This window comes from Euprymna scolopes, chromosome 29, assembly GCF_053919585.1.
Source record: "Euprymna scolopes isolate OS-2025 chromosome 29, ASM5391958v1, whole genome shotgun sequence".
NCBI classification, from domain to species: domain Eukaryota; kingdom Metazoa; phylum Mollusca; class Cephalopoda; order Sepiida; family Sepiolidae; genus Euprymna; species Euprymna scolopes.
The window spans coordinates 87,354,310-87,369,541 of record NC_136510.1 but is presented as its reverse complement, the minus strand read 5'-3'; the positions used below and the strand labels follow the sequence as shown (position 1 = coordinate 87,369,541).

The 15,232-nt window shown below is 33.3% G+C and overlaps 1 protein-coding gene across 15 annotated transcripts in view; it reads right to left on the bottom strand.

The window, feature by feature from the left end:
• The window catches only part of LOC145252774 (uncharacterized), a 134,918-nt gene extending 120,544 nt beyond the window's left edge, over window positions 1-14,374 (bottom strand). For 12 of the 15 annotated variants that reach the window (XM_080112688.1, XM_080112689.1, XM_080112698.1 and 9 more), the window contains exon 1: window positions 13,386-14,374. In XM_080112688.1, the coding sequence (XP_079968814.1) occupies window positions 13,386-13,830 (445 nt within the window). In that variant the 5' untranslated portion in view covers window positions 13,831-14,374. The remainder of the gene's footprint in view (window positions 1-13,385) is intronic. The other 3 variants (XM_080112704.1, XM_080112703.1, XM_080112702.1) reach the window with 1 other exon arrangement.
• Between the last annotated feature and the right edge of the window lie 858 nt (window positions 14,375-15,232).

Genomic DNA, 15,232 nt, shown 5'->3' with positions numbered 1-15,232 from the left:
GACGGCTTTCATAAATTGAATTTCCAACTAACCTATCTCTGGTGAGGTCTTTAGCCTTTTTTTTTTTTCAGATCCAGCTTTATCATTTCCACCCACGTTTCCTTTGATCTTCTTTAACAGACCCTGCCACCTCAATTGTTTTACATCTAAGCCAAGATCTTATTCTTTCGATGTGACCATACCATCAAAGTCTCCTGTTCTACACACATTCCCCTATACTGTCCAGATTTAATGTTCCTTGTAGATCAAGATGTTTGACTTATTAGGGCTATGACAAGAGAATAGTCTTTATTTTGACTTGAGTATATATCAGTTAATATCTGATGTTTTTAGATAGAGTGATGTGGTTCTCGATAGATTAACTGTCGGATATATACTCAAGAGTCAAAACAATGATAATATTCTTTTGTTATAGTCCTACTTATTACTAAAGCTAGGACAACAGCATATTCTTTTCATTGTTTTGACTTGAGTGTATCCGTTGATATCTATATAAATATATATATAAAAGCGAAAATGTATGTTCGCTTTTTGTGTATGTCCAAGAAAGGCTTTTTTTCAGAGAAGCGGTCGGTCGCCTAACAACTTAAAACTTTATATCACATAAATTGTGAACTTTCACCCCCCCCCTACAATTTTTCCCCTTTTGTCTTTCAACTATTTCTGTGGATTATCATCAATTGGGCACTAAGCTACCAGATTATAAAAATTTTTTTTTTTTTTTTAAATCAATATTTAAAAATTTGGAAGGGGGTGGGGGTCAATTTCACATACGTTTTAGTAAATCGATCCCATTTCTTAAAATTGAATTTACGTTAGTCTCATTTTGAGATTATCCAGATTAAACGATTATTTTTTTTGGTAAATGCTACCCCCCCCCCACACACACACACACATTCTTTCCAAGAAACAGGTATTCACAGGACGTCATGTGACCTAACTTTTTCCCAAACTTCTCGCGCTATTAGCACTATAAAGTTCTTATAATGGCTACCACATCAGAACCCCCAATATTTGACTTATTAAATTTTTTCAAGGAATCAGCTGTACAATATTGTCAAGCTAAAAAAAAATTGCCCAAAACAAGTTTTGTTCATGTGGGCATCCTATGTCCATGCAAGCTTATTTAAAAGCCAAATTAGATAAAATTTGAAGATGTTCTAAGTTTAAAAAACAATTTTCAATAATGATTGGGACCTTCTTTAAAGGGTCGTACCTTAGTTTATCAGTGTTATTATCGTTAATTTTTGTCTACCTGTGACATGTTCAGCAACTTTGAATGCGATCTTTTGTAAATCTGCAACTCAAAAAGGTACGAATATTGCAGAGATATATGTACTAGAAAAACGGTTAAAGGAAGGAATATGATGGGCGGACCTTGACATATAGTACAAAATGACGAAAGTATTATTTAAGGGGGGGGAAAAAAAAAAAAAAAAAAAACATGCTAGTAAAGTCCTCAGACAAATATGGGTTATATGAATAAACCGAAAGTTATTTTGTTGCTGCAGACACTGGTTGGCTCAACTAGAACGCTGGAACAGATTATCATGAAATGTATTGCTACTGGCTCATTTATACAGACCAATGGAGGAGGTATAATCTGGAGAACCTAGGATATGTGCACAGAACTGTAAATCATTCAAGACATTTTATTGATCCAGTCACCAGTGTTTGCACCAACAACATTGAGGGCTGCTAGTCTCGCATTAAAAAAAGATTAAAATATATAATGGGATCAGGAGAAATGAAGTGGTCTTATATCGATAAGGCCATGTATAAGAGGAACATACGACATGAACAATTTTTAATAATTTCTAGAATATATCCATGAAAAATATTGGCACTTATGCATGACAGGACTGGTAAGCGCAGTGTCCAATCAATAATTGAAACATGTGTCTACCAAAAAGTGCTCAAGGAGTAAACAGAGCAGGTACATTAAATTTATTTATACAAAAATTGATGGCTACATATGTGCATACATGTTTCTGTAATCACCCGTTATTGGGGGAGATTACGTCTTTAGGCCAAGAAGTTTGAGGGAAGTTTTTGGCCTGAAGACGTAATCTTCCCAATAACGGGTGATTACAGAATCATGTATGCACATATGTAGCCATCAATGTTTTTATAAATAAATTTAATATATATAAGTGGTGGACGGATGTTTGTTTAAATAGACATTCGGACAGGTTATTTGCAGGCATTGCTTCTGTGGTTAAGTGGGAGAACTGCCAACACGACGGTTCTAGGTTCAATCCTTGGCTTGGGAGAGACACTAGTCTAGCGGCACTGAGGAGTTGTGATACAACGAAACAGGACTGTATGTAGATGACTACAAATATATATATATATATATATACACACACACACACACACACACACACACACACACACACACATATATATATTATCCCCCCCCGCCTCCAAGAAAAAACACGCAATCGGAGACGGGAGTGATTCTATAAAATAACCAAGTTATGTAGAGTTAGAAATTGTCGCATAGAGTTCCTATCTACAATGCCTCTTCACGGGGCAGAGTTAGACACCAGGGTCGTTTAAGTGGAGAAAGGAACAAAAATTAAAAATCGTCTCAGTCGTCAAGGATTCTCCACTGAGAGAAATTGAAGTGCAGCATCTGAACAGATACTACACTTTGATCTTGGCCCGAAGGTGGGAACATGTAGATATTAGTGTTGGGACAATTAATCAGAATTGGAACCGAAAATCGGAATATTTGAGGGTATCAGAATCGGTTTCAGAAAAATTTGTACAGATTTTTCCAATGCCAAAACGATTCTTTTGTCTTATTTGATTTTGTTTAAAGCAAAATCTTCCATTGCTGGTAATAATGATCATAAAATAAATATTGATTTTTAAACCACCAGTAAAGCTTAAATCAATAGATCGCCCCCCCCCCAGCAATCAGGTAAAAAAAAAAAAATAAAAAAAAATAAAATACAATTACATAGTTAATATTTAGAGATTTATAAGGAATCGGAATCGGGGGAAAATATTGGAATCGTCTCATCACTAGTAGATTAGGTGTGTCAGAAATTGTGAAAAATAGTGAATAATTCCACCCCATCTTTCCAAGCTTATAACTCCTCGAAAAATGTAATTCAAACCCTAATTTTTTTTTTTTTTTTTCGATTAAAGGAGCAAGGACCAAGGTTTCATGATTGATTTTTAAAGTTTAAAAATTGAAAAATATTGAGTTCGTAAAATTCATTACTGTTTTTTAAAAAAAATAAATATTTCTAGTACTTTTAAAACAACTTTAATAGTTTTATTTTGGAAGTATAATCCATAAAGAAAATAAACCCACTTTTAAAAGAGAAATTACGAGTTTTTTTATATTTTATTCGCAGTTTCGTGTTAGGGTGTCAAAAATTACTACAAAAATTCTGATACACCTACTAGTAGATATATTTACAATATCTTTACAGCAGAAGTAGGTTTCATAGCTAAGTACTTGCAAGAATTTAAGTTCATTTTATTTTTTTCACGGATATTTTAGATAATAGAGACCCGCCTCCGCTTTACGCGTTCGACGAAAAATAAAGTTGAAATGGCCAGCCATTATTTGCCATAGACACAGGTGGTGCGGGTGCGCCGGTGCGGTGCGCAGTTAAATAGATTTAACAAGTTTTATACTGGAAATAAATTAAATATGAAGTCCGATGATACTATCAATTTGATGATATCTGTCCATTAAAGACCAAATAGTTCTCCAAGATTTGGGAGACCGAGAAAAACTAGCGTTAAACGTTTTAACAATTGCTTGAAAAAAAAAAAAAAAAAAAAGGTGGGGGTAAGGGGTTACGCGACTTCAAATATGGGTCGATAGGAAAAATTCGTAATTGGTTGAAGGGAAGAAGAAAGAAAGCTGTTCACCTTTCCAGAGGTAGAGTGGTATTCACGAAACGGCCATAAAAAAAAATCGAAAGAATGTCTAATATACACAAGGTTTAAATAAAAATGCAGTAAGGACAGAGGCAATTAAAGGATCGGTTATATATTAAAAAAAACAAAAAACTAATGCAAGTCGATTATTAAATTAAAAGGTTTAAAGCGTTAAATTTTAAGTTATTTTTTTTTCTTCAATATATGGTTTTACTTACTACGCACTTTAATTTCAGGTGGTAAAAATATAAGGTGCTTCTTCGTTATTGGAGGCTTGTATTACTGTACACAGATTCGAAAAAGTTGTCAAAACAAATAAATGTTAAAGGCAAGATAAGTTACTCTACCTAACTGGTTAATTTTTGTGTTTTTATTTAATGTAACATGTTTATTTGGCTCAAAAAACTGTTTACCGATGTATTGGGAAGTTAAAATGGTGCCCGACTCTTTCTTTGACACGGTAAGTTTAGGAAAACGAGTTAAAAATAAAAGAAACTAGACAATACTGCTAAAAACCAACCAAATATATGCCAGCCTATGTCACGGTAACATTGAGCGAGTTTCTAACAGTATTTTGTCTAAGGGAGTCGGGCGCCATTTTTAATTTTCCAATACATCGGTAAACACTGTTTTTCAAGTTAAATAAACATGTTACATTAAATAAAAACACAAAAAAATTATCCAGTTAGGTAGAATAACTTATCTTGCCTCTGATGCTATATATTTGTGTTTTGACAACTTTTTCGAATCTATGTGTACAGTAATACAAACCCAAATATTGAATTTCAAGTGACATCAATAGTATCTACTTAATTTCACAGCAATGAACATATCCAAAAATTACGAAAAACGATAAGGTAGAAAATTATTAATGAAAATAGTTATCGAGAAAAAAAAAAAGTTCGACTAATAACAAGGAATTATTAATTTTTGAAAAACTCTTCGGCCAATTTAGTAAAACTCAGTTTTCACTTCGAGAACTTAATTTTCTATCATCGTTTTTCGTAATTTTTGGATAATGTCCATTACTGCGACATGTCAAGTATTGTCAATGGTTTTACTTGAAATTGAATACTTCGATTTTCGGATTTAACTAATAACGAAGCGTCAAATGGTGCTTGTATAGATTAGTGATAATTTAAACCAACGCATTTCAGGTGAAAACATTACGTACTTACATCTCATTTCGAAATTACTGTAAGTTCCAAAAATTATGAAAAATGATCCCGTAGAAAAATTACAAGTAAAAATCGAATTTATCCAATTATCGAATATTATCGTATCTTAATGTGGAATAGTTGCGTCATCAATTCATCACAAACGATTTATCTCCCTTGACTTAAATTAAGGGTCCGCCATATTTAAACTCAATTTTTAAAACGTAACTAGAGAATTCTTAATACATCCGACACATTTGATTACGTTTTGTCATTTATACTAATTTTGACACAAGTAATGATTCCATCAGAAATTCGTTGATTAAAAAAAGCCAGTCTACATAAGCACCTGTAAAATAATGTAATGAAAGATTACATGGTTCAATTTTAGTGACCAAAAAAATTTCATAATTAAATTTAAATCTTAGTCTTATTTTGGACAATATAATTTGGTTAAAATAAAAATTGGGTTTGTGCTATTCGAAAAAGTGGTTAAAGAAAAAAAATTATATATATATAACAATGTTATCAAAGGCAAGATAAGTTACTCTTTTACCTATCTGGAAAAGTTTAGTGGTTTTACTCACTTTAAAACATGTAATCGGTTCGAAAATCGTACCGTGTTTATCGATATATTTTAAAAAGAAAAATGGCGGAACGCTCGGTGTTGAACACGGTAAGTTTGAGTTCAAACAATTTATATAAAATATTGCTAGAAACCCAGCGAATATATGTCCGTCTATGTCACGATAACATATTGAGCTAGTTTCTAACAGTATTTTGTATAATTTTTTTGTTTAAACACGTTTTTTCTAAACTTACCGCGTTCAACAGCGAGCATGCCGCCATTTGCATTTTTCAAATAAATCGGTAAACACTGTTTTTCGAGCCGAACATACGTTACATTAAATAAAAACACTACAAAAATTATCCAGTTAGCTAGAAAAGTAACTTATCTTGCCTTTGATAACATCTATTTGTCATATTTGTTTTTGACAAATTTTTCGAATCTATGTGTATAGTAAAACAAACCCAAATTATTTTCAGCTAAACTAAACCGTGAAACAAAATTAGTAATAAAACAGACAGAAAGGAGAGTCCTTGGGGTTAGCTAAGATTATCCACATAGGAAAAACATAAGCGAAATAAACATTCCTAGAATGGACGGAGTGGCGGTTACTCCGGAATGCCAATTTGTTGTGTCGTTTAAGGAAACACTAAAACCTATTTAGTGTGTGTAGTGGGGGAGTGGGAAGAATCTTTTCCTAAATTTAGCGTGATTCCCTATTTCCGGGTTATTTTAACTTTTTCAGGGGCAGTTAACCAATTTTGTTTACCAATAACCCCAAGTCAAGGTAATGTAAGACCACACAAACAGTACGCCCCCCCCCAAAAAAAAAAGTGGGGCGTGGTAACTGTCCCTAATAGCTAAAATTGCCTGCATTTGAGAGGTGAAACAGATTCCCTACTCTAAATTCTATTAAAAAAAAAAAAAAAAAGTCAAGTTTTCAATGTGTTCAGACGTAATCGCCTAAAAAAGATAGTATCTAAGGGAGCATATCGATCTACAAAAAAAAAAAAAAAAAAATGCTTTCATTTAAAGCCAAATAGGTAATTATTAATAAGTTGGTTCTTTTCTATTTTTTTTTTTTTTTTTTTTTTTTTTGAATAGGTGTAACGGGGGATAGGGGCATGAATCAACCACAATAGTAGACTTTCAACTATTCATAGTTTAGTACAGGGCGAAAATTTCTAGTGAAAATCTCACGTAGACATTAGCGACAATTCATAATGTAAATGTATTTTTACCCAGCGTTACCCGGCTGGAGACATTTTTTGGCAGTGAGTGCGCAGAAAAAAAAAAAAAAAAAAAGTTTTAAATATTCATGTCTAATTTTTTTTTTTTTTTTTTTTTTTTAATGATTTATATTGTCATTCGAATTCAATACGCAGAGGAGAGAAACTAACAGACAAGAAATCTGGTCTGATATAGTTATTAATATGCGTTTTAGTGTTTACGTCGTTGCCTTTGAAAATCAATTGAGTTAGACATCTTAACTTGCTGGATAGAAAATTTGTTAAAACTAAACATTTATAAAAGGAAGAATGCAGACCTAGGGTTTAGTTATTTTACGTAGGTGGAGGGGGGGGGGCAACAGTTCTAAATAAAAAGTTGCGTCATTAAGTCTTAATTTGAAAATATTTAAACTAAAATAAAAATTCTGAATTAAAAACCAACTTTAATACTCAAATCAAGTTTAACGTTTTATTTAGACAAAGTAGATCGCCTGACACAAAAAAAGGGAAATATTTTAGGCCATGAAGTTACTGCTACTATACAAAAGATGCGATCCCAGAGATACTCTCTTTTTAAGGAAAAGGGATCAGATTAACAACCACTGCCTCTGGTTACAGTCGCTGTAACACGAAGAAAAATCAAAACATTTGACCAACAATCGAATTATTCATTTGATGAAAAGACAAAATTATTTGAAAAGTTTATAAGTTTAACCGTTTAATGTTTTTAGAGTGATGCCTCACATTTGTGTCAGTGGAGTCGGTTGTCCCCGATTTTAAGATTAGCCTTAAACTACTAACATTCCTTTGAGAAAAAAGAAACAGTTGGTTATATAAGAGACTGGATTAAATGTACGGATTAACGCAATACACGTGTAAGGTGTAATAATTACATTAACGAAAAAAAAAAAAAAAAGGGGGGGCAGTTTTATAATTTAGAGTTAAAAAAAAAAAAGAAAAGTTTTTAATTGTTTTTCAAGTTAAAATTAAATTTAATTCTAAGTCGAAAGTGAATTAAAATACATTACATTCGAATAAATAGTTTAGCTTTAAGTGAAAAAAGTGTATCAGTTTTTATGCCACACAGTCTATTCTGTCCTCAATCAGTAAATAAGATATCCTTCTAGACTGGGTAATTTTTTTTTTTTTTTTTTGGCGCTTTCGCTTGTGTACAACAATAGTCGCCATTTATAAGAAATTACATTGCTTAATATCTGGAAAACTTATTTGCAGAGAATTTAAGTGCGATATTCGTTTTCAGCATACCCGAAAACCTGGAAAAGTCATTTAAAAGGAAAATGTTAAGGTGGAAACCAAGTAAAAATTCAGTGTATTTTAAAGTTAAATTCAAGTTTCACGGTATCTGTTAGATATAGTTACAAAACACCCTCATGTTAAGAAGGGCTTTCTAAATATTTCAGCACGGTAACAAGTGCATCATAACTTCATAAGTACCCCCTTTTTAGGCAGCTGGATTTTCTCAACATTAAAAAGAGACCCTGTGTCTTAACTTTGTTTTATTTTATTTAGATTTTTAGCTGTATCTACCTGGCGTTGCCCAGGTGGATACATTGCCGGCTGAAAGGGTTAGGATGTAATAAAAAAAAAAAAAAAAAGTTTTAATGTATTTGCTTCTTGGGGAGGGGCAGAATACAACTCTCCAAAAGATGCACTAAATTATTGGAACAAAAAGTGCTTCAGTTACCCCCACGAATAAATATTTAATAGTAAATAAAGACTACTGCATTTTACGCATATATATATATATATATATATATATATATATATATATATATATATATATATATATATATATTATATATATATAATTCTATCTTGTTTAATTGTTAGGTGAACTCCCCTCCCCATAGTAACAATGGATGTCTAAAAAGACGCTATTTCAGCACGGTCCGTAAACTGCAGAAGTGCCGAATAAATTTCTTGGTACTTCTGCAGTTTATTAATTCCGTTAGTATCGCTCGGGTCGGCTACACACGGGCACACGGCGGACGACGAACACCGCCGGATTACACCGAACGAACGGAAGTCAATGCAAAAAACGAAAATAAACAACCTACCGATTTTCTATTTTTGGTTTTATGAAAAATTATTTTTCTTTGAAATAATAAAAAAAAAAAATTGTGTGGGATCAATGTGGCCGGCTTGTTCCATTGAAGACTTATCTGCAAAGGAGTTGCTCTTTAGGGGTATTACCCCCAACATCTTCATGTTAAGAACGGCTTTCAGAATACCCCCAATCTCCCCATATTAAGAACGGCTTTCGGAATAAACACCCAAACTCCCCATGTTAAGAACGGCTTTCCGACCCCCTTCCCCATGTTAAGACGCGACAAGACGCGTCTCATTTTGCTACTCAGCGAATAAGCTCACTCTGCATTCTCCGGTCGGGTTTTCGTTGTCCGTCGGGCGTTGCCTAGTGAAACTCACGGATAAACGTGATTTAGACTGCAGAAGTATCTATTTGTCAAAGTTACGTATTGGCAAGAAACGATATCTGGTCCGATCTTTTCCAATTAAATATTAAATTTAAACATTGAAATATCTATGGTTAATTTTTAATTTTTTTTACCTGTTTTAAATTAAGAGATTTGCAAGCAAGGTGTGACCGAAACAAAATTACATTTTAGACAACGATGTCGTCGTACACACGTTGACAAGATTTTCCACATAGAAAAACCAGGTATGCTATGTAGCTTCAACCATGTGACATTTTAACTGAGAAATTTTTCTTCACCTCATTGGGAAACAGGGGGGGGGGGAAGACAAAATAAGTTTCATATTTTATTTTTTATTATCTCTTAGGTGATTACGTGTGAACACGAACACCATAAAAATAACTAAAGAAAAATGCTTTTTTTTTGTTTTACTTTTAAACAAAACGAAAAAGTGGCTAAAAAACATAACATAAAATTAATAAATATTGTCAGAGAAGAGTTACTTTTTTAACTACCTGGACGAGTTTTTGGCGTTTTAACTTATTTTAAAGCGTTATCGTGACATTTATCGAGTAGGTTTCTACCAGTACTGTTTTTTTCTATTTTTGAGCGATTATCGAGACTCGTAAGTCGGCTATTTTTTCCTTGCGTAACACTTGACATTACTTGTTTTTTTTTTTTTTCGAATTGAATAAATACTTTAAAATGAGTTTAAACAGTAAACTTATACAGCTAGGTAGAAGAGTAACATTTTTTGGTAATGTTATATTTGACAACTTTTTAAAAATTCACAGAAAAGTTAAAGGAAACAATTATTTCAGAAATTAGAATTGGGGATTAGTTTCGCATAAATATGCAGACATTTAGAAAACCATTCTTAACATGGGGGAATTAACTCTTATTTCGCGGACTGAACTAATATGAAAAAAATGCTCATGGGTACTAAACTGAACTGCACTAGTGTCGACATTTAACGTAAAATGATTCAGTTTCCGGGCCATTCTAGCATTTTAAGGCAGTTTACTATTGAGGGCTGTGTAAGTGTTTGGGTTTTTTTTTTTTTTTTTGGTTTTTTACCTGTGATGTTACCTTACCACAGGGGCTTAGGGTTAGTGATAACATTCAGTTCACTGCTAGAATTAGTCCAAAAATCTATAATTTTACGTTAAATCTATATACAAAATTTAATAAATTCTCGCCATGATTTGTTTTCGTCTACTTTTTTTTTCGTGTGTTCACGAAATCACCTTAAAAATCTTAGGGGGGGGGGGAATCCGAGACATTAAATGGGTGGGTTTCTGCGAGTTGTTTATTTTCGATTTGAGCAATTATTGAGAACTCCTAGATGATTGTCTGGTGTCAACCAGTGCAACCACTTTTCTTGTTCTAACGTAAGATTCGGCACTACTTAGATTTCAAAATAAATAAACGCTTCAAAATAAGTTAACTTATCCAACTTTGTTGAAAATCAAAGTATCTTGCCTTTGATGGGTTTGTATTACTGTACACATATTCGAAAAAGTTGTCAAAAAACAAATATATAACAAATAAATGTTATCAAAGGCAAGATAAATTACTTTTCTACCAAACTGGATATAATTTGTGTTTTTATTTAATTTAACATGTTTATTCAGCTCGAAAAGCATACAGTGTTTACCGATGTAATATGTATTGGAAAATTCAAAATGGCGGCCGACTCTTTAACATGGTAAGTTCGGGAAAAGGTGTTATGAATAATAAACTAGACAAAATACTATTAAAAACCACCGAATATATGTCAAGTTATGTCACGGTAACATATATTGAGCAAATTTCTAACAGTATTTTGTCTAGTTTATTATTTATTGCACCTTTTTCCGAACTGACCGTGGTAAAGAGGGAGTCGGCCGCCATTTTGAATTTTCCAATATATCGGTAAACACTGTATGCTTTTCGAGCTGAATAAACATGTTAAATTGAATAAAAACACGAAAATTATATCCATTTTGGTAGAAAAGTAATTTAATCTTGCCTTTGATAACATTTATTTGTTATATATTTGTTTGACAACTTTTTCGAATCTATGTGTACAGTAATACAAACCCGACTTAACTTTCATATTAACAGGCACAAACTTTAAAAAGTGTATTTGGTATATTTTTAGATTAGGTCCACCTGCTCCACCTCCACCATTTTCTTTTAAATGACAACTTTTATAGGTTTTCGACTATGCTGAATACGAAAATTGCATCGAAATTTTGCAGAAATAATTAGTTATCGAGATATAAAAAGTATTATGCATTGTATTCTTTGGCGGCCATCCTTTTTACACGCGTGCAGTGTCAGTCATGAGTAGATTTGTTTATAGTGCGCGCACGCGCGTAAAAATGGCCGTCAAAGAATACAATGCATAATACAACTTTTTATATATCGATAAATACTTATTTCTGCAAAATTTCAATGCGATTTTCGTATTCAGCATAGTCGAAAACTTATACAAGTCATCATTTAAAAGAAAATTGCTGAGATGGACCTAATCTGAAAATTTACAATAGAATGCTATAATTTAAAAGTGATCCCTCTAATAATCGAATAAACTAAGATTTTTTTCCTGCTAATACGAAAGTTAAATCTGAATGATAATCCGCAGAAATAAAACGTAAAGAATTAATTATACGGCAGAGGAGGAAAGCTCATTCAGCTTGGCCAAGTAAATTTTGATTTTGTTTTGATAAAAAGCGAAAGTATATAAAAAGTTGATAAGAAAATTTATTTTTTAAAGAAAAGGTTACTTTCAGTTTAATAATGTGGACCTGGACCTCTCATACACAAGAGAGGGTCAGGGTCAGTTAAATAAAACGATCATTTAGTACTTCAATAATTGGGACCCATATCGACCCGAATGCGTAATAGGACAGAACGATCGAGCATCGCGACTTCCGAAGAAAAAATAAAAGCGGACCTGAACGAGAATCATCCGCCCTACTAAGAACGGTTTTCGGAATAAAAACAGCCAACCTCCAATCTTTCGTTTTTTTTTTTTTTGTTGTTGTTTGTTTCTGCAATTTTTTTCAGTGGATTGGATTTCCCCTCTCCCTTAATTATGATTGGACACTAATATGGGGGGGGGGGTAGATTCTTGTTCAGGTCCGCCAAAAAGTTTAAGTTTTTACAACATGCCCCAGCGTATTATAAACACCCCAACCTTCCCATGTTAAGAATGGCTTTCGGAATAAACACACCCCAACCTTCCTTGAAAGCCGTTCTTAACATGGAGAAATGGGTTTTAAGTCCCTATTTAATCGTCACCTGGGGAAGGGAGATATACAATGTCGATTTTTAATGCGAGAGGAAACTTGGCTAAACCCAAAAATGAGCACTCTAGGTAAAAATTAACGATACTTGTGCATTTTATGGGCCGTGGTAATTTTTGTTTTCTTCGTACACCTGTAAAGTGTAAAACAAACCCAAATTTTTAAGTTAAACTCAATTTTTAGCATATTTTGTTTAATAAATTGTTAGGTGAAAGTACTGAATAGTTAGAAAACCAAATTCTCACGTTAAGAATGGGTTTCTAAATGCCGTCATTTCAGCAGTACTCCCCGTAAATTGCGAAAGTACAGTTTTCCAAATCGATATTTATCAGTTTTCCTGGAGTGGGGCTGTGGGCCAGTGGCACACAAGATAATTTTTTTTAATTTTTGAGGGAGGGGGGGGGGGGTCAGCTAACTCAGTATGGAGGACATTAGGGAAAAGTAAAATTTTAAAAGATGCTAATGCAGAGAGTGATCCGCGCTATTTCTTACATCGTATTTCCACGTTTAATTAAAGCTTTGTTTTTGTTTTGTTTTTTTATTCAATTGTAAGGTTAAAGTACAGAATAGGTACAAAACGCCCTCCCCATGTTAAGAATGTTTTTTTAAATAACGTTATTTCAGCACGGATCACTCTCTGCATGAGTACAAAAAAATATTCGGCGTTTTTCTATAACGCTATTGGTCTGAGGGAGAGGGGTAACTTCAAATACTGAATCTGGAAGGATTCCTCCGCCTCCTCCGGCGGAACATATACAACACTCAACTTTTCTTACCTGAGTCTGTATGGTTTGAATTCACGTGTACGGGTTTTTCGTCGGTGACAACATCGGAGGTCAGCGGGGTTTTACAATAGACTACCTCCGGCATGTCACCTCGGACTACAATCTTCTTCTCTTTGAAGTAAAGGTCCGTTTCAGCGTCGACCACCAACAACTTGGTCTCCTCGCCACCGGCCTTGATACGTTGTACAACTTGCTGGTGATTTTCGTTTCCAATGTTCACGCCATTCACCTCAACGATCCGGTCTCCCTGTCGGAGTTGGGCGGCCACAGCAGGGGACCCTTCGTCCACCTTGCCAATATACTGGCCCGCCTTACCCTTCTCGGCGTGCAGGTTAAATCCGTAACCATTAAAGTCATCCCACTTGGTTAAATGACACAGTCGTGGATGGTAACTGGCCGTATAGGAACTACCACCGTTGCTGGTTGTATCGCTCATGGCCTTTCGTATATATTTTCTTAAAAATCAATTTTTTTTTTTTAAAGATCCGTTTAAGTTGCTGGTAAAATATCCTTCCTTAAAAATCCGGTCAGGTTGTTCTTTTAAGCCGTCTGTTTAATTTCCTGACAGAAAAACAATTGCTACTATGGCAATAATAAACGTCACTTGGAAGTTTTATTATTTTTTTTATTTTATCACAGAAAAGAGTGGATATGTCAGCGACAAACTTCTGTGTGTGTGTGTTTTTTTAATACTTACTTTCCTGTGAAATTCTTTAAAAAGAGTACTTGTTTAAACCAATGAATGGAGATATATATATATATATATATATTTTTTTTAAGTTTCCGCGTTGAAACAAACAATAATACCACAGATCCGCGGCCGTGTTTTTCCCCCGTTTGGTTGTAGCTGTTTTAGCAGCAGTAAAAGGCAAGACAGCTAGTAAAGGCAAGAGAGCGACAAGCCACTTGCTTTTCACTTAAAGAAAAACCCGGCGTTTCTTTTCCTCTTTCTCTCTCTCTCTCGCTCGCGAACAGTGAGAGGTTTAATATGGCGAGTTCAAGGTCACGTGGCTCGGCTTCGACCAATCGCAGCTTCAGCGCTTCTTCATCTTGTCGCCCTTCCTCCTTCTTTCCAGCCAGGTGACAACCTCTTGTAGCTTTCTTTAATGTCCGAAACTTAAAACTTGAAAAAACAATTAATGATCAGAGAACAACAAGGTTCTTTTTTAGAATTTAATCTAATTAAAATATATATATATATATATATATATATATATATATATATATATATATATATATATATATATATATATATATATAATGCAAAAAATACAGAATTTTTTTTAACGATGTGCGTATGTGACGGAACGAAAAAAAAAGTTACGTAAATTGATCGAGTAGTTTTATTTTTAACTAAGAAAACCAGATTTTATGAGTAAGCAAAAAGGGGCTATCTTGTGTCGCCATTTTGAAAGAAAAACAAGGGTAGATAAGTTCACAATAATTCCCACTTGTTAGATCAGTCTTGTGATGCTACCGATTTCATATTAATCGCTTAAAATCGTTTCAAATGATTTTCTTCATAAAAATAAGACTATGTGACCGATTTACGTAGTTTTTGGAATATGACATTTCCGTTTCGTGACGGGTAAATACACCATAATTTTTTTTTTTTTTTTTTTCATTAGGTTGAATTTTAAAAAAAAGAACCCAAAATAAATATTACGATAGATAATACAGCTTGGTTCAGCTGTAGGTGGGGGGGGGGGGTTGAAGAAAGCTAGTTCATCTTAAATATATATATATTTTTTTAAGTTAGTTAATTATTTTTTATTTTATTTATTTATTTATTTATTTTTATTATTATCATTATTATTATTATTATTATTATTATTTTT